Genomic DNA, 25,493 nt, shown 5'->3' on the forward strand with positions numbered 1-25,493 from the left:
TTGTTTAAATCTGTGATGAGGGAAACAAATGAGGCGAGGCAGTGAAACTCTCTGGGGTTTCTTTGCTTCACCTCAGCAGCAAAATATGAAAACTGCCGGCTCTGTGGAATCCCATCCTTTTTTAGTGCAGTTTGCTCATTTCACCTCCAAAGTGACATCTCCTGTTGTTACTGGGAAATTCTGTCCTGGGTGAAAAAGAAAAAACTAAAAAGAAAAAAAAAGAAGGAAAAAAAAAAGGGGAAAAAGAAAAAAAGGGTGGCTGTCACCACACAAGTTTCTGAAGCCGAACCATAGAACTACAGAATGGTTTCAGTTGGAAGGGGCCTTAAAAACCATCCAGTTCCGACACCCCTGGAAATAAAAGAAATTCTGAGGGGATGAAAACTTTTCTGCTGCTATCAAAATAACTTCATTTACAAGTGTAATGAGTCATTGCACAGTAAGTATCGAATAAATCTGTGTGAAGTAAGCAGTGTCAAACGTTCATTTACGCTGGAACAGCACTTAAACAGGAAACGCTGCTGTCAGAAATCCTTGATGGAACCGCAGTTCCAACAGACCAAAATCTGGTTTAAAACCGGCCAGCTGGTGGCACAAGGGTTTCTTTAGAGGTAACTACCCACACCCCTTTCACAACAATGGAATTATAAAATGTTCTGTGTCTTGAAACCTTGCATCACTCTACCCCCAAAAGCGGATGCTAGCACAGAAAAGACAGCAGTGAATCCAAAGAATCAGATCCATGTGTCAGTAGATCTTTTATAGGATTGCGTGTTTTGCCTTTTCTCTTTTGTTGCAGGTCATAATTTGTGAGGTTTGCTTTTTTTTTTTTTTTTTAAAAAATAAATCTTTGCAGCGTATCAGCTTTTCAGCATCCATCCTCAATACGGCCAGCGAGGGGGGAGATGGAATTTGTAGCAGAAATAAAAAGATGCCTTTTTTAGCGTAATATGTATTTAGCTTACGTCCTTAAAGCTCCATCCTACTTCCATCACGCTTCTTGGAAAGGCGTCCCGCCGCCAGCGTTCAGCAGAAGAGCAGAGGAAGCGGCGTTTCGATTACAAATACCAAAGCCATCACTTTCTTGTGCCCTTTCCTCCCACGAACGTTGTGAGAGGGAAGAACCCCCCGCTGCTGCCCGCCCCTTCCAACCCGTCCGGCGCGGTGCTGAGCGGTGCTGAGCGGCTCCGGCAGAGCCAGGTAGGGTCTGGGGGTGGCGAGAGGAGGGCAGGGGAAGGGCGGCGGGGTTTGGGGGGCGAGGGCCAGGAGGGGCAGCCCCTGTTCCCCCCACCCCACGCGCCTCGGGGGAGCCTCTGGCCGCATCTCTGCGTGGGGATGTGCGCACTGGGGGGCTCCAGCATCGCCCCGCCGTCGTCCCCAGCACTGCTTGTCACCCCTACGGCCCCCCCGGCCCGCTCCCCCCCCTCCCCCCGGGACCTTGACGTGCTTCTTCCTTATAATAATTTAGTATAATTTAGCCCTTGAAAGGGCTTATTACGTTAAGCAGCCCCTTACTGGCACTACAGGGTCTTCCCCCTTCCCAGGCTGCCCTGGCCCTTTCCTTCTCCCCTAGGTAGCTTTGGGGCATGAAGAGAAAAAAATATATAAATAAATAAATAAATAATAAAAAGATTCCTAAACCATTTATATGTCAGCCCTCAAATGCCTCATTTAGAAAAGTTAATATTCATCGTTTGCTATACTTTTCCAATCAGTACTTGTAAAAGTACATTTCTCACTTCTACCTTTTCCATTTTCCTCCCTGCAGTCAACAGTTCAAAGTGACAAATTCTGCTCTTGGTTTTTCAGGAGGTTTTTCAGACTGAGCTGTCTTTGCATTGACTCGCTTACTGAGAGTGATCGCTCTCTGTTTCTGTGATGAATGAAGGTTCAGAAGATTCTTGAGTACAAGTTGTGACTGTCTGCAGTTTGAAAGATTACCTCTGCATCTACTTTCAACCTGACAAAACCTGCATGGTAAGTAAACACTTATGTTGTTTGAAACGTAGGCAAATTTTCATTTTAACCAATAACTAGAAATCCTGGCTGAAAAGTGCTTAGACCTACTAAGGTTAAGACAACTGTTTGCTAGATCTTTTTTGCTTTTCTGCATGAATCTTATTTGACTTGTGGCATATTTAAAGTCATACTTGAAAAAGACTTAAGTTGACAAGAAGCCATCCTTAAAGATGTAAGATCAGTGGTTTCCTCACTTGACCCCAAAACATTTGTTCAAACAATCTGAGGTTCAGAAGAACCTGATTTTTTTATTCTTTTTTTTTTTTTTTTTCTTTATAAAAAAAGAAGTCACAACCCTTTGGGTAGAAATTCGGGTTTCCAAAAGAGTTGATCAAAATGAGTGATTTGACCAAACTGAAGATCACTTAAGAGTATCAGCACCCTTTCATTCAGAAGTCCCCTGGTCATTCCAGGAAAATGAGGAATTTCCTAACAAAGTTAATGATCATTAAACGCACTCAGTTGTCTACTTTGTGAGATATCATTAATGCAGTTTGTAGAATTTAAAATATTCAGTTTGTTTTAAGATTTTGTTGGATTCACAATGGCATAATGATTTTTAGGAAACAATAATTAAAAATTCAACTGTAGCTTTAAGCATGTATGAAATTTGAAAAACATGCTTAAAGCTATTGACACTTTAGACAACTAATAGACAACTTTTATTTTACTTTTGTCTTTGAAACTGTCATTCGCTGCTATTGCCTTAGCATTTTGTCCATTGAATATTTTTGTATTCCTTCAGAGACAGAGAATCTTTGCCTTTTAAATTATCTCCCCATTTCTTTTTGATAATAAAAGATCTTATTCCAATCCTTGAAGAATATCTTTATAGTAGTTGAATGTCACCAAAAACTATACGTTTTCCCTCCTGGTATTTCATTGAAGAATACTGCAAACCATATTGCTCAAATGTAAATACTGCTAGCCTGGAGTAGAACAATTTCAAACAAATTGATCAGGTTCTATAGCAGTGTGAGAGTAAGACTAAGGCTGTGTGTTTTGCTTGTTTATTTGTACCCACCAATCTCAAACCTGGCTATCACTAAGTAGCTTGCGTAAGACTTTGTTCTTTAATCCCTATTCAAAGAATCAAGGGCTTTGCTCTGCATTCACTGAAATATCCATTTTGTGCTGATGTGATGTGCCAACAAGGAATGGGATTTAGAATTAACATCTGATGCTATGTAATTTTATCCTTATGTAGCGGATCGTAGTTTCATGGTCTGTAGCAGTTGTACTTCTTCTGGATGTGCTAGTAAAGTAAATTCAAGAAATGAAAACAGAGACATAGGGCCTTCTTTCCCTGTAAAGTGTAGCAGTTTGAATCTCCATGTGTAGAAGGGAACCGAAACCAGGTCTGAGGAGTTTACTGTATGGTCCCTTAAAGTTGCTTCTTTAGCTGCTTTCAAAACTGGGGTCTGTCTACCAGTCAGTCTGAAAAAGGGGATGTGAAACAGTTCTTTCATCTTCTTACAGTGATTTATGGGATGGTGGCACACTTGTAATGAATTGGAGAGAATAAGAGAGGGAGAGGAGCTACACACCTTGCTGTCATTCTGGAATATTGCTTGAAATGCAATAGCCTACTTCAGCCTGCTGCTGTTTTGTATCGCAGGAAGTTTCTAATCATAAATCTCAGGCAGGTGTCTTACAACAGTAAGTATGTCTTCTCAAATTGCAAGTTTTATGTAGTAAAACCAAAGAAAGGGAATGCTAAAAGAGATTACTTTGGACAGCTCTCCGTGAAATATCTCTTTTAAGTATGTGTCCTATTTGTATATTCACGTTCAGGTAAGTGTCTGAGTAAGGACATCTGTCTTGGCTGAGCTTAGGTTATCACGCATCTAAGCTGTCTGTCTTGTTAGCAAAACTGAGGCACGGTTTTAGGATTGGCTCTGCACTTGGTTGTTAACCTGCCGTTCAGACGAATCTCAGAAGAGATACTCCACACTGGTTTTATTTAGTAAAGTTTCGTGTTTGTCTTTGAAAGAACAATTGAAAATGAGTTTCTTTATCTTCTCCCCCTAGACGGGAACAAGAACACTGTCAACTGGTACTTATCTGTTCTGTAGGTGAAAACGTGAGGCAAAATTGTAGACCTCATTGTTTTCCAACAGGATAAAATTAGACACCAAGATGTCTGATCCATCCACATTCTGCTGTTCTCCTGAAGTGCAATGGAAGATTCTGTTAGCTGTGTTTCTTTAAGGTCCAGTCCTGCAAAGATCATACTGTTTGTGGAGAAGAAAAAGCACTGTCCTGCTCACTGGTAGGTGTTCACTGGCTTGGGATCTAAGTCTAGATGCTTCTATATGATTGTCAGTTTACTCAGGAGTACAAAGGGCCTCTAGTGAACATGAAAATGGAGGGAGAAGACCGTACAAAATCCACTGGAGTGAAACAAAAAAATAGCCCACCCAATCAGAGCTGTTTTCTTATTTAAGAAAAGCAGAAAAAAACACCTGCTAGTACTATTATTGGTGTGTGTGTGTGTGTGCATTGCTTTCTGAATTTGGAATAAAACTTGCCAAAGAAAATATAGATATGTTGCCTGGCACATAAAAATACCTGGTAAAATAAAAACGAGTAACTTCCCAGTTGGAAAGCCTTCTTCAGTAACAGGCATTAGTAATACTGCTCTCAGTGCTCAGAGTGGTCTATTTCACTGCACTTGTGATGATCTGTGAATCTGTTTTTCTTAGGCTTTCAGAACCAAGAAAAAATCACTTTTTTTTTTTTTTTCTGGAGAAGTGAGAATTAACTCAAGGAAATGACTCTGATGATATTTTTAGTAATGTTTATCACTGAATCTGCCACGGGTAAGTATAAATCCTCATTTCAGCCATAGAACCTTTAAAATATTTGCCAAATATATGACACCTTCTTGACAGTTGCTCAGAGTGGTGAAACTTTAGACCAGTTCCAGACTTGGAAAATTTGGTCCAAAGTAACAAATTATTAAATAAATAGAACCGAGTTGCTATGTGGAAACACCTGATTATGTTGTATGGGAGCATGGCTATATGGAGAGCCACAGCAAGAAAAATAGTGATCACGATTCTTTTTGAGACATTCAGAAGCGTAGTCAGAATGGTTGCTAAAGAGAGATAATCTCTAGGACAAAGAGACTGAAGGCATATTTTGTTCTTGAATATTTGCACTAGACCATGTTTCCTTTTCTGTATTTTATATGACTTCCACGCGTAATGGTACATTTAGAAAATTTGATTAAAAAAGCAGACTTTGAGGCTAAATTTTTCACATAGAACCTTGTTCCAAGGGAAATTTTCTAAAAATATATGAAGTTTTTAAGAAATCTTACCATGTAACGATTTAGTTTTAATTAAGAAGAAAATGTACATGTTAATTCATAGGATCTCTGCTTTTATGGCAGTTGATCAGTTCTGAGGATTAGCCACCTTTGTCAAGTCAATACATTTTCCTTCCCCCCTTCCATTTGTGACAGCTGCTTTTTTATAAAGTTCTACCGACTGTGCTCATTGGATTTGTACACTTATGGACCCACATGAAAGAATCTTAGGGAAATGTCCATTTTTTATCTTTCTATACCTTCTAGTTTTGCTTGGGTAAGGTAGAATGAAAACTTGGACAACTGAGGTCTCAGACTGAAATAAATTTTGCTGGAACAAATAAATACTGCCAAACTACTTTGCTAAAAGAAAGTAACTTTATAAAAGACCTACTCCACAGCAAGTCACTTTAAAGTCAGGCTAATGGCATTTTATGAAAGAGTATCGAGCCTTTTTTTCCTTTTTTTTTTTTTTTTTTCTGAAGAGAAGTTGTGTCCCCTTCGTGCCTCCATTGATGTACTAGAAGGGGAATATTTTTTCCTTTGTTTTCCTGAGTCGATGCTACATTTTGAGACAGAAGGATACACAATAAACTGGTACAAAGAAAATGCTGGAAGGCAGAAGCTGATAAAGGAAACACAGAGAATTATTTCCCAAATGAATTTTCTGGAGTTTTGGCCAGCTGAACTCAGCGACTCTGGGAATTACTCTGTCACTCACAGGTGGGTACATAGGAAGTGGATGAACAACATCCTGCCCTTTAAGTTGTCTATAAAGATGGTCTTGGTCTTTGTCTTATTCGTGGCGTTTATACAAAGGAAGTTCAGGGAACTACATCAATTATGGTGTCACTTTCCACGTCATTTCACAATAACCACCCAGACAGACCCATAATACACACATATTTCTACAGGCTGATACAGCCTTTTAAAGGTTCTGTAAACTTTTGATAAAACAGGTGGCATTTCTGCTGTTTCATGGCTGATTCTCTAAGCACAATGACAGATAGGCAACCCTTCTGTCAATGGCCAAGTAGAAGGAAACATTTGCTTGTCCTCTCAACCAGACCTGTTCTTCCTTACCCCATTGAGTGGAACTCACTCAGTGAGGCCTGCCAAGTAAATCAAATGTAGTAAGGTAATGGTGACATAGCTGAACTCTGGTTTCTTTGCACAGCCTGTCATGCTTGGAGCTGTTCAAAGAACAAATGAAATCATTGTATTTGGTTCCTTACCAACACAGAACATCAAGAGGCAAAAGCGGAAATAAGGGTGGGCTTCAACTGATGGTGGTATTCCTCATTTGATCATGAGGAATGACAGAAGGACTAGATCAAAGTTTTGTTGTACGAAGTTTTTACGACGAACTTGCACAACAACTGTAATTCAGGATTTACATTTGAAGTAACAATTCATTTTAAACAAATTATTTTTCATGTAATGATTTGTCCTGTTCTTGAGGTAATATTTTTAAGGTTCTTGCCTGGTTCATAAAGGTTATTGGCTGTTATGGGGCTTCATATACTGTAAAATGCTATCCACACTTCTCCAGCAACATAGCATACAAATTTTGATAGTATATAGTTTTAAGTTAGACTTCAATTGTTAATCTGTTACCTAGTTAATGTTCAAGTTAGAAACTGAAAACCTCATGGTATATTTTTCCATGTATCATTATTGTTGTATTGATTTTATTTTTAAAAGTAATGAGTCACCGTATCTGAAATGCTGAATGCTATAAAAGAAAAGCCTACTGGTAGAGCAAAGACACACATGAATATTTCTTTTAGTTGTATGTGATTTCTTATTAATGGCAGGTCAGTCTTTCTCCAATTAGTAAATAAAGCTTGAGAAAAAATTTCCTAATGTATGTTGAACATGATATTAACAGAATTGGCCTTGGGGGTGATGACTGTGGTAGTCTGGCCACTTTGTTCTGCAATGTAGTACAGATTTAGCATATTATTGGGTACAGATCCGTCTAAATTAGCAGAGGTGAAGTCAGCTGCCTAACTGTGGTACTTTGGGGTTAGATAATAGGCTTGTGGGTTATCATGGACCTATACATTTCATATCAAGTCTGAACTTGGCATTAAAGCTTTATTACGTTATTGATGGCCTTGAGCAGTCATCCATATAGTGACTTCACTAAATATGGTGATAAAAAGTTATTAAATCTGAAAACTCACTCTACTGCCAGCACCTAAATAACAGGATAAAATGCACGCTCTGACATGGAGCAAGGAGCATATCTGAATCACCAGGCTACAAAAGGAGGTTATCATAACAAGTCTAAAAAAAAGGCACAGCAGAGGAAAGCTGTGATAACCCTAACCTTAATTCACAATACTTGTGGTTTTGTGATTTTTTTTGAGAATTTGGAATAATGGTAGTAAATATACAGTAAATTACAAGAACTATATAAAACTAATATGATAAAAATATAAACTCAATATTGAGGGAAAAAGTCTTATATTTAGAAGAAGGAGATGAGGGAAAAAGACCCCAAGTAAAAATATTAGGATAAAGTTTCTTAAAATGATTAGTTGTTAGAAAACACAAAAATGTCTGATCCTTTGTGAAATGCTTTGATTTCCTGATTCGTCTAAGCAAGAAACAGAAAAAAAAGAAAGTTTTTGATTTTATCAAAGTATTCATATGCAATTAAGAGTTTTGATTTTCAGTTATGAAACTCTATTTTCATTTTCTAAGACACTATATTATGATACTATCTTATAAAAATGTGTTTTGAAAAAAGGGACTTTTATTAAGATAAAAGTTTCTGAAATAAAGTATTTTGACCAGCCCGAAACAATATTTATTTATTTATTTATTTAGAATATCTTTCTGTTAGACCTATACGGATATCTTTTTTTTTTTTTTTTTAAGGATCAGAATGCAGAATGAAGGCCATTGGAATAATATGCATAAGTGGTTTTTTTTTTTTTTTTTTGGGGGGGGGGATTTTCATGGGATTTGGGGATTATTTTAACTGTTGGTTCCCACTGTTGGCAAACATATTAAAGCTGTTACATTTCAGCAAATATAGAAGATTATTTTCAGAATCAGTTTCCTGCAGTGAAGGAGGAATTTTATTAGACTCTATGGAGAGGAAAATATTGTGGACTAATGAATTGGTTTAAGACTTAGTAAGACTGACAGAATGGAGATTGTTTTGTTTCAGAGCATTTATAATAGGCTTTTGTTTTAAAGTAGACATTCTAAGATAGTTTTGTTTATATATTTTATTTTCAAGTATTTAATTTATATATGATAATTTGTAAACAATATAGGAATTATTATTTTTTTAGCTGCTTAAGCAGTTTTAGTGAACAAAGTGTCAATCCAATTTACTGCAGATTTTCAGGAAGTGTATGACAACACAGCACTGACAGATTTTGCAAACTATTTTTTCCTGCTATGTTGCAACTGACAATGTGCAACAAGAAAGAGGTGAAAATGATGTAATGATGTATAATGTATTATCCACTTATTTATATTTTTGACTTAAAGAAGAATAAGAATTTTTACAGTTAAAGTAGAAGTATTTTGCTGAGACATAGCATGTATAGCCAAAGATGCATATTTTGATGTGTTTTCACATTGCTTAGTAGAGTAGACTTCAGCCGTTATTTCAGGAATTAATAGACTTCACCTGAAAGCCTGAGTGTGTGCATGTTCAGCAAAAAATCTTTAAAATGAAGGATTTCATATGTATTTGGTGTGGGGGTGGTAAGAAGAAAAACTGTCACACATATTTGGCAGGATTTCTAATTTATATGGGTTTTCATAACCCATATCCTGTGGTTGTCCAAAAAAAAAAAAAAAAAAAAAAACCATAAACCAAAACAATCAACCAACCAAAAAAAAGCAGGTCATCTTGCTGCTCTGTATTTGTGAACTTGAAAATCTTGCTGCTCCGTGTTTGTGAACTTGAAATAGAGAGAAACATAATATTGTGCACTGGAAGGCTGATTGTCACTTTCTTGATGTAGATAGAAATACAGCACTGAGTTTGTGCAGTGAAGTAACTAAGGGATGGCAGAATTGGATATGTATGCAGTCTTTATGGTAAACTCAGATTATATGCTCTAAGGGCTTTCACTTCCTTGTAATCTCTCCTGAGTCAAGCTATTTTTTGTTGTTCCTTCTTGCTGGGTTTTATGAGTGAAGCTGAAAGGCTGTTAAGCCAGCAGCCAGTTTTGTAGCCCCAAAAGTATCCCTAAAGAATTGCAGCAAGTGAAGACTGAGACAGGAATATAACAGCTCAGACACTAGCAGTTTAAGCAATACAATGTAATGTATTTTTTGTTGGTGGTGTAGAAAATCATGTATATTGCAGACAAGTAGAAATTATATAAGCCAAATTCATCTCAGTTTTGCATAGGTATGTTTTTGTCACCTTCCAGAGAGTTGGTCCTTGCCAGAGTTTGTCTCGTCAGCTAGAATATCGTGATCCACTTTGGCTGAAATCCTCATATTTGTTGAAGTGATTTCACTAAAATAATGACAGAAAAAAGCCTCTATGGAGTGATGGTGCTGAGGAGAGCATGTGGCTTTATTGATCATTTTCTTCCATTTACTGAATCTAGGTGCTAAACTTATATTTATTTTATGGCCAGATCCATAATTGCATCTCCAGCATTATTCAGATACAAGTGTGATGTCTAAAAGAGCACACAGACTTGGTGAAATTCATTGGAACTAATATTTATGACTTCACCTTAGCTATTTACCTTAGGTACCTTTATTGTCATGGAGAGAGAGAAGTCTCTCTGGGGCACAGATTATCTTGTCCTAAAACAAACTTGTAAAATAGGTCGTGTAAACTGCACTCTGAGAGGTTACCGAGTGTTATCCCACTGCTGACTGTGGTGTGTAGGTCGATTTAAATGTGTAAATGCGTTGCTGAAGAACAGATGAGAAGGACTCCACCCACTGTGAATACATCTCTGATGGAAATGTTCTGATAAGGTTTTTCCTGTTTATGACACCGCAGTTAACTGATTAAGAAACCAAACCACCATGTTTAGATTTAGATAGTCAATTGCAACTATGAATAATGAATACTTCCAGTGAGTAAGGAGAAGAAGAATCTGCAGGCTGAAAAAGGACTGCAATGTGAAGAGGGTGAGCAAAGCAATTCTGTTTTGGGGAGTTCATAAAGGAAAAAAAAAAGAAATCTCAAGCTAAATTCATCATATAAGTGATGTTGTAATGGTTCTTCTGACTCTTTTAACAGTAAAAGGTATATCACATGAGAATGGTGTGAAAGCTGATACACTTGTCAGACTTGTTCCTCCATTTCAACCTCTTTGTCCCTTAGCCATTTTCAGTGAAATAGTTCTTTGCTTGTTTCAGTTCTCCTAGGAGCAATTCCTTTTTCTTTTCTTGGAGGCAGGAAGATTCAAATGTATTTATGAAGACATGTCTGACACCAGAAGGAAGTGTTCTGTGATTACTACTTTTGCTTTGTCAGACCCTGTTTGTTCAGTAAAAATGAGAGCTGAGTTTTAGGCATTAATTGTAAAACCTCGCCCATTAATTTACAGGTAGAAAAATTACTTTCTCTTAAGCCCTAACTTTGCCAAAGTGAGACTAACTTTGCCAAATTTAAGCCCAAACACCTTCAGGTTCTTTTCCCTTTGTAGCCATGTATTTGGACATATCTGGCAATGAAATAACTCACAGCTATAATCTGAGTCATTAGGGAAATATGTGAATAGAATATATTAGATACCTGAATGATCACATTCAGCTTCTAGATAGTCAGAAGAGGCATTTTTAGAGCATATTCACCTGACTTCTTATAGATATGGGATGTGATGAACATGCTCTAGAAGAAAGAGTTCATGGCTTTTCCATCAACCTGGGGTGGCCATTAAACTGTAGACCTCTGATCAGTAGAGAATGAGAGAAAAAGAGATTAATCCCTTCCAACATGACTTCTTGGGCAGACATAGAATCATAGAACACCTTGGGTTGGAAGGGTTCTTAAAGATCATCTAGTTCCCATACCCTGCCATAAGGATGCCACCCACTAGATCAGGTTGCTCAGGGCCTCATCCAACCTGGCCTTGAACACCTCCAGGGATGGGGCATCCACAGCTTCTCTGGGCAACCTGTGACAGTGCCTCACCACCCTCTGAATGAAGAATTTCCTACTAACATCTAACCTAAATCTCCTCTCTTTTAGTTTAAAGCCATTCCCCCTCATCCTGTCATTGTCTGCCCAAGAAGGAAGTTGCTCTCCGTCTTTTTTTATAACCCCCCTTTAAGCATTGAAAAGCCACAATGCGGTCACTCCTGAACCTTCTCTTCTTCAGGCTGAACATCCCCAGCTCTCTCAGCCTTTCTTCACAGGAGAGGTGCTCCAGCCCTCTAATCAATCTTGTGGCCCTCCTCTGGACCTGTTCTAACAGGTCCACATCCTTCTTGTGCTGAGGGCCCCATACCTGGACGCGGTACTCTAAGTGGGGCCTCACAAGGGCAGAGCAGAGGGGCAGAATCCCCTCCCTCACCCTGCTGGCCACTCCTCTGGTGATGCAGCCCAGGACACAATTGGCCTTCTGGGCTGCAAGAGCGCACTGCCAACTCATGTCGAGCTTTTTGTCCATCAGAACCTCCAAGTCTTTCTCTGCAGGGCTGCTCTCAATGTGTTCTTCTCCCAGTCTGTACTCATGTCTGAGATTGCCCCAAACCAGGTGCAGCACCTTGCACTTTCACTTGTTGAACCTCATTAGGTTCATGTGGGCCCAGTTCTCAGGCTTGTCCAGGTCCCTTTGGATGGCATCCCTTCCTTCTGTTGTATTGACTGCACCACTCATCTTAGTGTCAACTTTGAATCCAGAAGTATCATGTTTGAATCCAGAAGTGATTAACTAATTCATGAGAATTGCATAGTTTGGAAATATTTCCAAAATATTGGTGATTATCTACACAGCATCAAACAATGAAAAATGTGACTTTTTGAACAATAGCACAGTAGCCTGTTTTATTTTTTATGTTTAAAATATATATGCATATTTCTTAGTTACTGCTTTAAACCTTAGCATAAGAGATTAAACCTGCCAGATCACATGTTGATTTAAGCTACTAAAACTCTTTTGTTCTCACTTGTAAATATATCTGATGCCACAGATAGTTAAATTTTTGTTCTGGTAAATATGGAATATACTGTTATATTTCATAGATATAATTTTATTGTCAAGTGTTTTGTGATAGATGATTTAGTTTGGATAACCTATTTCATTGTGAGAAATAATGCATTTGGAATTGGAAAAGCAGTGAAGGGGAATGTAAATAATCAGTTCATTAATGATATATTTTTTACATAACAGATGTATTAAAGAACTTGTTTTTGTTTTGCTCTATAGCTCACTGAGCTACAATCCTTTAAAAAGCTCCTAACACTGATTTTACAAATGTTTTTTCATAGCAATGGAAGACAAAATTTCACAATTCAGAAGTGGACCTTGAATGTGCTTGAAAGGAATAAAAGCAGCTGTTTCAACAAAAATCATTTGACAACCGAAATTCAAAATGCTGGAACGGGTCATTCACTGAAATGCAGTGATTTGTCTGTCAATGAAAATGACAGTGTAACATGGTACAAGGTAATTGCTCAAATCATTGTCTGTAGATCAAAAACATCTGCAGGAAAAATGAATTATAAAGATTTCTAGAAGCACCTACAAATCTTATAATACTTTAATTTCTCATGTTTTTGGTGAAAAAAGCCTTTAGACAGATACAGAGAAGAAAGTTTCTACCTGCTTTCAGATTTGTTAGAAAAATGAACCTGCAATCAGAAATTACTGTTAGTTTGGAATGGTAATAGATCCGATGTGCACATCTGTTGGCTGATTTAGCTACTTTGTTAATGTATGTATTATTCTGACATTAAATTAAGTGCCAAGATATTTCTTTTACAGTTGGCATGTGCTTGTAAAGTAATTGAAAAACTTTTAAATTTTGCCGTTCCTGAACATTTTTTCCAAAATGTAGCAGATATAGTTCTGTTCAGTTTAGGCAAATCATTGGTCTTCTTTGGACCAGTTTTTGCCAGGGCATAGACAATAGCTGTATAAGCTTTTGTAACTGTTGAGCGTTGGTGTGCTCAGCCATTGGATTAAGCACCCTGACTAGGTTTCTTCCGCCCTGTCCCTACTCACCACCTTGAGCAGTGCTCCTTATTCCTCTCCGTGGGTTGCAGGTGTCCTGCTTGGAGTAACCGACACCATTCCTTCATGTACATGTTGAATCATCTTCAGGAAAGGATTTTGGTGTCTTAAGTGTTGGCATCTGTATTCTGCCTGACACAGCCCTCCTTCCTTGTCCTTGAGAGGGCAGGACCATGGATGGATATGTTTTCCTCAGTAAAGGGGCGTGCCTTAGACTGACCTCTCTCATGACTGACTGTATCGATGCCTAATATTTTTATGACTAATATTGTATGAGACAGGTGAAGCAGCCATCCTTAGACTTAAATATCCTTGGGTTTTTGATTGGGTGAAATTTTTGAAAGCTTTCATATTACACTTGAAGCTGAGATAAAAGAAGGATGGTAACATATGCCTTTTGTACAAGAGCTTGTTAACAAATGTATGCATCCAGGAAATGTTCATTCCCTGATCCCACCAGTGACCATTTTCCCTTCTTAATCTAAGGTAATTTAGACAAGAACTGTATTACAGTGCTCTCAACTTTTAGTGGGTTGAATATTCAGAGGTTGTGTTTAAATGACCATGACTGAACACTGGGCCCCCCCTCCTTTGGGTCAGGTAGATGTCATTGAGAAAATAAAAGAGTGATGGTGAAGATTCATTTCAAAAATAATTTTTGTCTTTTTTAAGGTTTTGAATATATCTTTGCTACAGAATAATATTTTCTGGATTTATTGTTGTAGGACTGTAAGAACTATGAAAATGAAACAGAACGGGAACTGGATTTTAAAACCTTAACAGTTCAGCACTCTGGTATATATACCTGTAAAATTTTGATCAGTCATAATGGAAGGATATACCACAGCACAAGTACAATTAAGCTGGTAGTAGAAGAAGGTAAGAAAACTTTCTGAAAACTTTGAAAGGTGCTTTTGGTTCTCCTTACTATGGAAAAAATTCCCTGCTAAACTTATTTGTTTACGGATATGGTTCATTATCTCCTAATTATACTTATTTGATAAATAAATAAATATATAAAGGTGATCAGATATGGAAATCTGATCTATTTTGCAATAATTTAAAAATAAAAAGCAGAAGTTTACATTACACATTACCAATTTGGAAACATTTATTTAGTATGTCTTCCCTGAAGTTGGTTGTAATTTTTTCAAAATTGGTTGCTGTAAGTCATACAAACTTACTAAGAGTTTTGTGAGAGAGCCTTTCCAACCATTGTAAACTGTGTATGTATACGTATGCACATGCAAAAAATTCAACAGGATATACTGCTTTTTAAGCTGCTTGGTAACGACAGGTCCAGATATTCCTCCTTGAATCAAATGGAATCTATGTGGTTTGTTTTAGAAGTAAAGCAAATGCATCATTTTTACTGTGGTAGAATCTAAGAAAGCTGTTACTTCAATATCAGTAATTCTTTTTTTTTTTTAGATGCACCAGAGGCTGTCACTTTGGAGATAGTTGGACGCAATGAAGAAATTGAAACAGAAATAGGTACCAAATTAGTTCAAGGATCTTTATTTTAGCTGCATCATATATATGACTTTGTTCAGATCTCTTTATAGTTGATTGTCTAGTTAAGTCTGATTGAACGAATTGTCTGTGTACCCTTCTGGATCTGATCCATCTTCACATCTGATTATGTTTTGTTTAGTGGATTCTATGATTGATATACATTAAGTTCACCCTTACAGAGGCCGAAGATCAGGTTGTTGTTATGACCAGCAAGAGAAAGTGACAGTGATGATAAACCACGACTTCCCTTTTTAGACAGCAAACCCCACAGAATGATGTGTGAAAGATATCTGGTTTGTCCAGTGAGCAACAATAATAAGTAATCTCTTTAATATTTGATGCAGTCAAGGACATCATGCTGCAGAGAAATGAGAAACGTGAGGGATGACAGTCCTGGCAATGCAAGCATGCAGATCTATTACTGCTTCAAAGAATTTGTCTTATTGTCAAAAGCCAAAAATTTGACTAGCTGGGAAAAGGTTAGATAACTTGGTCTGCAGGCTTCACACAGTGTTGGAAACTATCCAAGATTTTGACCACAAAGCATCCAAGAGGCTGTATATAGTTCTTAAGAATATAACTTCACCTGTATTTTTGCTCTCCTGTGTTTGAGGGATTCTCCAATTTGATTACCTGCACAATTCTGCAAACACATATTCATCACCTCTGTGGCTCATATGTGTATCTCATTTGCTCAGCTAAGACACCAGATGTTGGCTTACTTTCCATCTCACAAAGGCCAGTTAGTAGGTCCTTTTTCTAATGCCAACACCCCAATCCTACATCGCCTTATGTCTCCCAGTCTCCCAGGGCACCGTTCCTACACAGTTCTTATCACTTACTCTGCTCGTCCCAACCCTTACACGGAAACATGGTTCAGCATCAAATGATTATGAACCATAAGTCTTCTATGTCTTATATACTTTGATCAGATCATTTGGTAAGATCATTGAACTACCTGATGGCTGATCAGACTGATGGCATGGTGGAGAGAGAAGGGAATTTTGGAATTTCAAACCCTTCATGGTTTGGATGGTGCTCTATAGGGTTTCCTTGAAAAAAACAAAAAGCTGTTGTGCGCAGTGAAAAAGCTAGAGTTGCAAGGTAGATGATAATATTCTTCTAGGTCTATGTTTCAATCTGTACAATTGTGATTTGGATTTGGATTTGTAAGGTCTAAATCTAAGGGTGCCACATTTTCAGCTCGACCTCGCTTTAAAGATTCTTAAGCAGTTTCACTGGAAGCATCCACCCTGTTAAACCTTGAGAAGTCTGTTTATAATGTATGTTCTCAGAGTATTCCTGGACAGGCTTACTTACTGGAAAGCATCTGTGCATAGTGTCCTGAACAAGAACTAGTGTGTGGCTTTTGTGGTTTACTGAAATGTGTTCTGGATGTGTTCCCTGGAAACGGTGCTGGCATAACCTAGAAATGGTGATGTAATGTTTTAGCTAACCTCAGGATAAGCTTTCCATGACAGTGTTTAAATTCAAATGCCTTGCAGATCATCAGATTTCACACTCCACAGCTCCAGACCTTTGCCTTTATTTTCCCATGTGCACTGTTGTCTTTTTACTTTTGCTCTTTCTTATAATTAACCAGAATTTAAGGCATGGTTCCTTTACACTTCCAAATAGTGTTTTGGAGTGGTATGGAGTAGCTGACTGGCTAAGTTAATTATTCATGCATCCAGGATTATGCTGAATTCCAAGTGTGGTGCTGGGATGAGAATTTCTCTGGGAGAGGTCAGCATGGGTGCTAGCAGGTTTTGTTACTTCTTACGTTGTAGTATACGGGTTAGCTGTCATCATCAATTGGTTATAATTCCCCTTACCAGTTACTTACTTTTACATCCCTGGGGCACTGGTGATGGGTTGTCCTCTCCTATTTTCTGTCTGCAGCACACAGTTTTGTTCCCTGAAGTCTGAAATGCTTTGACCTATTTAAACTTTTCTGGCTGTTACAGCTAATCTGAGATAAAAGTGTGGATGATTCTCCCTCTGTAGTGGAGTACAACAGAGCTCTGTGCGTGGTTGCCAAAGCCACTGCCACCATGGCACACATATGAAAGGGGCTATTAAGCCCATAAGGGAACACAGCTGCTTGGATATGAGGTCTGGAAAGCTGACATTTTATTGCACTATGAACATGAATGACACTTTTGACTACATCTTCTTATGTTATGCTTTGTGTAGGTAAAGGAGAGATACTCAATTGCACAGGTTTCTTGGGTTACGATATGCAAGAAGATGCCAGCCTCTACTGGTTGATTAATGAAACATTTCCAGAAAAATGCTCAGATATCCCCAAGAATGACCCTTTGATATGTGAAGAAGAGTTCAAAAAATTACAGTAGGTTTCCAGAAAATACTGAACTTCTGTTGTGTGTGATAAATTTCTGCATTTTATGGACCGCAAACTCATTAAAATGTCTGAGGTTCTTCTACAAACTTTTCCTCAAAATCTGCCTCTCAACTTATTGTAGATTTCTATGCAGATAGTTTTGCTAACACCATTCCTTGTTGCAGTTTGGGAAACAAGTTTTACGTCACAAGGCTACTACGGATTAAAAAAGTAAGAGATGAGGACTTGCATCACAATTTCACCTGTAAGCTGCAAGCTGATGAAGCAGTGCAAATAAAAATAGTGAAATTGAAGAAAGGTACGGTATAATCTATGAACAACATTTCTTATTTTTAATTACTAATCATGCCAGCCTCTCAACAGAGGAAGCAGGGTACTGATCCAGATATGTGTGTGTGCTGGTAAAGACCTTGATTCCTCTGGGGTTTGATTTAACAAGCTCTTTGGGTAATTCCTTGTGCTCTGAGATGGGGCAGTAGGGATTGCTGCTCCTTCTGCTACATCAGCTGTGTGAGGGCTCCACAGTTAAACTGATGGTGGTGTGGATACAGCTGGGGGCGGCTGAGCTAAGCTCTGGCTGATAGATCCCTTTGCAGCAGTTTGTTAGATTCCATGATAAAATATCCTCTGTGCTCTCCAGTGCATCACATTGGTGGGATTATCCGGGTTGACTACCCAAACCTCAGTGCAGCCCAGTGTCTGTTATTTGGGCCACTTTGTTTATTAAGCAGCTCTTTTTCTTTTTTTCTTTTTCTTTTTTTCTTTTTCTCCCTTCTTTCATGGAAAGTGTAATCTTTGATATTCCTGCTAATGCCTCACACATTTTGGTTGATAATTTCTTAGAAAGGTAGAGTCAGGGACTCTATATTTCTAGCTTTGGAAAGCTGAACTCTACTTTGAAGTAACACTTCACATCTATAGTCCATGCAGCTTGGAGATTCATGGCAAATGGGCATTCTCTGCTTGTTTTCCATCTCTCTTAGACCTTTCCAAGGTTTGCTGAGAGGAAATATTTAATTCTGTAAGTGTGAAAATAGATTAGTCAATCTTAAAAGATGTAGTACATAGTAAAACAAATGAAATACAGACTACAGTGAGCACGACATGATGTCTTCACAGAGGACTTCACAAAGATTTAATACATAAAAACTTGTATTTGGAATTGAAAAGGGGAGGATAATAGAACAAATCAATTTAAAAAAGTAAAATAAATCTTTAAAAAAGTAAAATAAATCTTTAAAAAAGCCTGAAAGAGAGTAGAGACAGAAGCAAAAGAAGATCTTGGGCAAAGAGATTAAATGGGTCATGAATGGCTGTTATGGATGGGCTGAGAGAAGGGTAGGGAATAACACAAAATTATAGAGATCCTGAAGAGAACTCATCATAAAAGTGGTTGACCCAGTATAGTCCTCCAGTCTGGGATGCTGTACATCTTTGAGGACTTGTAGTCTCGGTATTGATCCCACATACATCTCATTTATGTGTGTGCAGAATGTGCGCAGACATGCAAGATTAATTCTCCAGTTTTTAGAGTAATCTATGTTCTGTAGTTTTTCTCCATCTCAGGATGAATGGGATGCGTGTGCACTTGAAATACTGGCAGGAAAGTATTCACACAAACTTTTCAGTTTGGGTAATTTTAAGGTGCCATTAAATTGCCATGCAATTTACTAAATTAATCTTGTCCTATAATACTCTTTGTTAAGGCCTTAATTTCCTGGGCTTCTCTTTTACAGGAAACACCCGAGATCTGCCAGTGCACCTATTTACAACTGGAATGATTCTTGCTGTACTACTTCCGTGTATTGTAATAGCCATGACAGTTGTCTGTGTGATGTTCAGAGTAGACTTAGTTCTATTTTACAGGAACATATGCAGAAGAGATGACACTGCTGGAGGTATGACTTGGCTAATGCTGACATTGAAAGAGAGTGCTGATTAAAAAATAGCTTCTGGTAGGCTCTAAAAAACAATCGTTACAGAGGAAGGGGCAAAATAAGTCCAGGAGTTTTGTAAGTAGAAACAGCGAAGAATATGTGAAAGAGAACTTGATTGTCAAGTTAGTGTGTTATCCACCTTGGGGTAATAAAGCAGACAAACACAGTCAGGAAGTTGCCTCTGGAACAGACAGTGGAAGGGACATAGCTGGTTGCTGTTCCAGCATGCTTTATTGTACAATGTTCTTCATCACAGAAGCTGGAGAATTGTTGGCAAATGTGTGGAAGTATACAGGTAATCTATCTGCAGGGAGGATGAGCACCCTGGAGTTGACAGACCATTTGTTGTTTCTGTTTTCAAATTTGTTTTCACCTAACTGATGCCTTTCTGCTTCAGGTTAAAATGCTTCCTTGTCTGTAGAGGTCATTGCAGTGTTTATAGGTTTGTCACTAAATGCACTTGAAGAGAGTACACTGCCAGTGTTTTACCAAGCAACTTTGCTGGGACCTTGACTTAAGGAGCAAGCCTGACAATTACCTAACTCTGGGTATAATTTTCACTCTCTGACTGTGTTTCTGAGAATTGTAGTGAAAAAAACCTTGCTGTGTATGTGTACCTGATTTCCTTAGACCTCCTCAGTCTCTAAATCTGCTTGAATATACCTTGAATGAGCTGCAGTGGTTGGAGTTCTCTCAGTAATGGGTGAATGTCATTTATGCCTGCCAGGATTATTTATTTTTCCATTCATGCTAGGGAAGAAGCATAGTTTATGATTCAAAACTATGTGTGTTATTGTATCAATCCAGACAGTTTTGTTGCAAGTTTCAATTAGAGATTGCTTAATGTGGTAAGCCTGGACTGCTTAATGTGGTAAGCCTGGTTTCTAAATTGGTCTTACTTGGATTTTATGTTTATAAATTACTGGCCAATATATGACCAGACACGGAATATTCTTATAACTCTAAGTCATTAAAATAATAAATTAGCTTATTTTTTCAGTACCTGTTCTACAGGACTACTTGGTAGTGTTAGATTAAAGGTAAAATAATTGTGAAAATGGGCAATAGAACTTATATAACTTTCTTATCAAGTTGCAGACATGTTGAGCATACTAGTCTGTAATAAGGAAGATGTTTCTGGATGCTTTGATACTGAGACAATAATTTTGTAAGCCAGAATGGTGGATCAGATACTGTATTTCTAACGGTTGCCAACAAGAAAAAAATTGGTGATTTCTTTCCAGATGGAAAAGAATATGATGCTTTTGTGTCTTATCTGAAAGACTGTGCTTCTACTAGTGAAGAAGAGAGAGAATTTGCTTTGAAGATATTACCAATGATACTAGAAGAAAATTTTGGGTACAAGTTATGTATATTTGAGAGAGATGTCTCTCCTGGAGGAGGTAAGTGTATTGATTATTCTTGTCATTAAATAGACACATCCTTTTCATGAATATATGAACATCTGCAGTGAGAAGAAAATCTGACAGAAGTTCTTTGCATTGAAATGCTACATGTTCATTTTATCTAGGCTGTGTTTGCATGCAAAGGCAGCATAAACACATTTTATACATTTTATATATTTTTATGAATTCTTATATACATGCACACATACCTTTAATTACACATTCAAGATAAGGTGAAAAAGCTATCATGGAGAAAATCAGGGTGAGAACACAGAGAACGTAATGTGCTTCATGATAATAGCACTCTTGCTCTGCTTTACTGAGGGCAGGTATCTATGTCTGAACTCATGCTTACTGCACTGAGCAGTTGATGGTTCTGTTACTCAGATCCTCAGGTAACTCACATGTTTGTCTGTGTCTTCAGTCTGGCAGTTGATAGCATGTTTTGAATGCAGTGGGAGCCATAGGGTTAAGAAAATATACATGAGAACATGGCATTTTGTTTCCCTATATTACTAATGGCCTTTTACAGATGCTTAAAAAGAAAGAAAGAAAAAAAAAAGATACTGGGGGATTCCATTTAGTTTGAAGGCCTATTTGGAGAATTGGATTTCCTTGTTAAAAACACAGAGCAATAAGCTTAATCACCCTCCTTCCTAAGGCAGGATATTCCCTTCATGTGTCCTTTCCTGACATGTTCTTTTAACCTGAGAGAGATACCATAACTTTCCCAATCCATTTTGAGTGTTAAAAAAGGCTTTTCTAAGCGTTCAGTCTGATTCTTCCTTGCAGTAGTTCTAGCTTATTTCCTTTTCTCTGGTTTGATCCACTGTGAATATGGAAAACAGATTGTTTCCCTCTATTTACAGGAGCCATTGGTATATTGCAATACCCTTGCCAGCCTCCTTCTCCTCTCTGTTTTCTCTTCATCGTGTTACTACTACAGTTTGCTTTCTCTGTCCCTACGAGGCACGTTTTCTAGACCTGTTGTCTCTGTAGATCTCATTGTCGCATGGTTGTGGAGACAGAGTTAGAACTCATTCTGTCATCACATGATGGTCTTCTCAGCCTTGGATTACTGGCAATAGATTTGGGGATTCAGTGAAATAAAGGAAGGAGTAAACTGAGATTTACTGAATATTCAGGTGGCTGCTGGTGACTTTGTGTGGAATCTCTCTAATGGTGTCCATTATGAAAGAACAAAGAGACATCTGGCTGGAGGAAGAATAAATTTTGCTGTCACCTTCAGTCCATGTGACTACTGACAGACAGCTGTCTCAGGTAGCTGGAGACTGTATTTTTTTATCTGTCCCAGAGAACAGGCTTTGGCCCTGTGAGGATTCATTTTCACAGACTCATGATCTGTAATGCACATTAATCTCTTCTTAAGGGCAGGATGTTTCCTTGCAGTCACTTCATAAGGGGAATATTTTTGGTACATGTGCAATTGTCAAAGGAAATCAGTTCAATGCCTGTCCTTTCAATTTAGTTTAATAACACATTTATCTTTAATTTGCAGCTGTTGTTGATGATATCCATTCATTCATTGATAAAAGTCGAAGATTAATCATTGTACTGAGCCAAAACTACATTTCTGACACAGCCATATATGAACTTGAGAGTGGACTACATAAAGCACTAGTTGAAAGGAAAACTAAGATCATATTAATTGAATATATGCCTATAAGTGACTACAATTTCTTGCCAGAATCACTGTCTCTTTTACCATCAAAGAGGGTTGTGAAGTGGAAAAAGGATAAATCCCTTCCTGTGAATTCCAGGTTTTGGAAGAACCTTCGGTACCTGATGCCAGCGAAACCTACCAAGTCAAACACCAAAGGGCACTGTAACAATCTAGATCTAGGCTCAGAAGGGACTCAACCATGGACTGGGGGCTGTGACTGTAATGCAGTCATATAGCAATTATGGAGACGGAAGATGCTGCAGAAAATTGCCAGTTTTGCTAAATTCAAATAGAAAACACAAACTGTGCTTATTTTATTTTAATATGGGAGATAGTGCTCGTTAGAGGCCAAGTCTGAGATAAAAGAAGAATATATGAAACGTCACAGTGGCTAAGATGATGTTAATTCCAGTGCTAAATGCTATTCCAGAGACAGTTTCCTCAGTAGTCTACACAAGGAGCTGAACTCTGATTCTGTATAGGTCTTAACACCTGGCACCAAGAACAACCCATAACCTTTTGGTTTCACATTTTCCTTCTTGTAAAATGACGTTAGTTATACTTGCATACTTCTTGAGACCCCTCAATGAATTTATCAGTATTTACAAAGTATTATGATTTAGATGCTCTCAGTTTTGTGTTTTGGTATTTCCTAAGAATCCTGCTTGGGTTCTGACCCAAATGGCTCCTGCCCTAGGGAGCTTGGCATATAGGGTTTAGGCAACATTGAGCAGAAAAGTCAAGTGAAAATGGAGACAAGGAAGGATAGAAGGAATTAGACGTTTAGTCAGGCTAACTGCATTCACTCCTGAGTTGTGTGTGGTCTAGACGAGCTAAGTGGCAGTGATTTGGAGGAATGGTAAAGTCTTCTTTCATCCTCTAATTTAGCTGAGAATACTGTAAATTGTCATTTTGGCAGAGTTAAGAGAGGAATGCGATAGAGCTAATAGTACTTTGTCCACGGACACCAATATCTACGTCATATCCTGAGCTACCTTCAGCTGAGAGCTGCAGAGGATTTATGCAAAAATGAGCTCTTCAGTATACAAACATCTATTCCTAACCCTTTAGAACATTAGTACCAGTACCTAGCATTATTTTCCATAATAAACCTAGCAATGCCATTCAAAATCATGATCATACTCTGTCACTATTAGCTGCCTGGCAGAAGATGACAATCGGACATATAAGTTCCTGGAAACAATGGAACTCTGTTTCCTCCTAATACCAATGGGGAACAAGTATTGGAAAATTATTTTGGAAGAACTTCAGTCACTTTGCTAGGAGACCATCAAGGCTCGTCCCACTCTCATCACTGTCTTGTATTCAACTAAGGCTAGTTCTGAGGAGATATATCTTTGATACTGACACTTAATTCATGCAGCCCTGTTATCTTCTTGGTGCTCTTGAGAATACAGTTGTAGTGATGGATGTTACAACTGTCTCAGGATTTATGAGAATGAAATACCTTGTTGTTTTTCAAATATCCCCTAATCACACAAATGAGAAGGAATAGAGGAATAAGACAAGCATTTTTGGTGTCCTTCATATCAGCTCCAAGAGGTCTCCCTATTTCTGTCATGCAACTGAAGAGCTGTCTAACTGTGGTACTTAGGCAAAAGCCTTCCTCCACCTTAAGCTTTTACCAAAGAGGGTTTCTACTGTGTAGATAAGTGTGCCTTTATATTTCTAAATCTTTCTCAAAGTTCAGTTCTTTTCCACCAGTGTTTCCTGTTTTAACATTTAATATGTTTCCTTTTTAACATTTTTCAGCAGGACTAATGATTGCCCGTACTTCAGAAGTGCCAGTGGTTGTACTGTGCATTTCCATTCCTTGGCCATAAAACTAACAGAAATGGTGGTAACCTTCCTGGTACTTAACCAATATGTTACATTTGCTCCTCAGCCACATTGTTTTTCATATGTTGTCATCAACACATTGCCTAACAACATAAATTGTCAAATGTGAATATGAAGAGTGCACAGAGTTTATTTAAAGCTCTGGACTGAGCCTGCCCTCTATGAGAATCAGCTATTATAAAGCAAGATTGGATTTTCTGTGAACTCCCCCACCTCAGCTTGGAGAGGTGATATAGCTAATCCTCACTGCCCATGCCTTGGTAAAAGGAGACAAAGGAAATTAAGTCTACGTTAATGCCAGATGTTGTTTTTAGTGCTCTTATATCCAGAATTACTGACTTTAACCAGGGCTTGGAAATACCTGCTTTCTGTTTGCCAATCTCTAGAGAAAAGAAGCTGCTAATGTGACTTTTACAGACTGTAGTTGTGCTGATTTGCCTAATCACGTATATGTCAATTTACAAGTGACTTCACATGATAGTTGGTTTGAAGTAATGGGTCATTTCAGTGATTTCTGTAGCATTTCTGTTACATGTTTTTGCTCTGAATAAAACTTTATTTCCCCCTCCACGCAACAGTGGCTTCTGTTTTTGCTGCCGTTAGACAGCAGTAAGTGTCAAAAATTGTACTTCTAGTAAGAAACATAATGCAAGAAGCAAAAATATGGTTAGACCTGCTCTCCATGAGCAAAAAATATCTCTTTTGTACTGTAAAAAAAAATAAAAAAACCCAAACCTAATCCAACCAAGTTTTTGGAATAATTAATTTCCTAAAGAAGGATGCAGATGGGATCAGCAATGGGAGATCTGTTGTAAGACAGCAGTCTTGAAGATTCTTGTCTTTCTTGTGCATACTACAACATGATACTGACTGTGAGAACATAATCTGCCTGTATTTTTTGTTTGACTATCATTCCTGTTTGACTATCGTCTATCAAACACAATACAGGCAAGAAAAAAAAAGGCGGGGGGGGAGGGGGTTTCAAGGTTTTCTTGTCCATTGATAGTTTTAACTTATATGTAGGGAAAAGTTGAGGCTATCATATATAGTACCAGTATTATAGTGTAGCACTGTGTAAGGGCCTGGAAATATAGAAGGTTTATAAATGTTAAGTTGTCCATGAGCCCTACCCTGTGTGGCTACCGTCAGTGTCTGCACCAAGTCTGGAGAGACTCAAGTCTGCAGAGAAGGGAGGTCCCTCCAAATGGACA

At 38.0% G+C, this 25,493-nt stretch overlaps 1 protein-coding gene across 2 annotated transcripts; it reads left to right on the forward strand.

Moving 5' to 3' along the window:
• The first annotated feature begins 690 nt into the window (after window positions 1–690).
• Window positions 691–24,953, forward strand: IL18R1 (interleukin 18 receptor 1). Of its 2 annotated transcripts, XM_080601838.1 has the most exons (14): window positions 691–1,200; window positions 1,810–1,977; window positions 3,499–3,678; window positions 4,051–4,291; window positions 4,725–4,841; window positions 5,818–6,055; window positions 12,771–12,948; window positions 14,241–14,394; window positions 14,947–15,009; window positions 17,227–17,383; window positions 17,560–17,693; window positions 19,132–19,293; window positions 20,577–20,735; window positions 22,258–24,953. In XM_080601838.1, the coding sequence occupies exons 5-14, from the start codon at window positions 4,793–4,795 to the stop codon at window positions 22,656–22,658; spliced, it is 1,695 nt and encodes a 564-aa protein (XP_080457964.1). In that variant the 5' UTR covers window positions 691–1,200; window positions 1,810–1,977; window positions 3,499–3,678; window positions 4,051–4,291; window positions 4,725–4,792; the 3' UTR covers window positions 22,659–24,953. The 2 variants fall into 2 exon arrangements, with proteins under 2 accessions (XP_080457964.1, XP_080457963.1); XM_080601837.1 differs by lacking the exons at window positions 691–1,200; window positions 1,810–1,977; window positions 3,499–3,678; window positions 4,051–4,291; window positions 4,725–4,841 and having other exon boundaries at window positions 4,853–6,055.
• Window positions 24,954–25,493: the final 540 nt, after the last annotated feature.

The sequence above is a fragment of the Anser brachyrhynchus genome (genome assembly GCF_964034855.1).
Source record: "Anser brachyrhynchus genome assembly, chromosome: 1".
In the NCBI taxonomy this organism is placed as follows: domain Eukaryota; kingdom Metazoa; phylum Chordata; class Aves; order Anseriformes; family Anatidae; genus Anser; species Anser brachyrhynchus.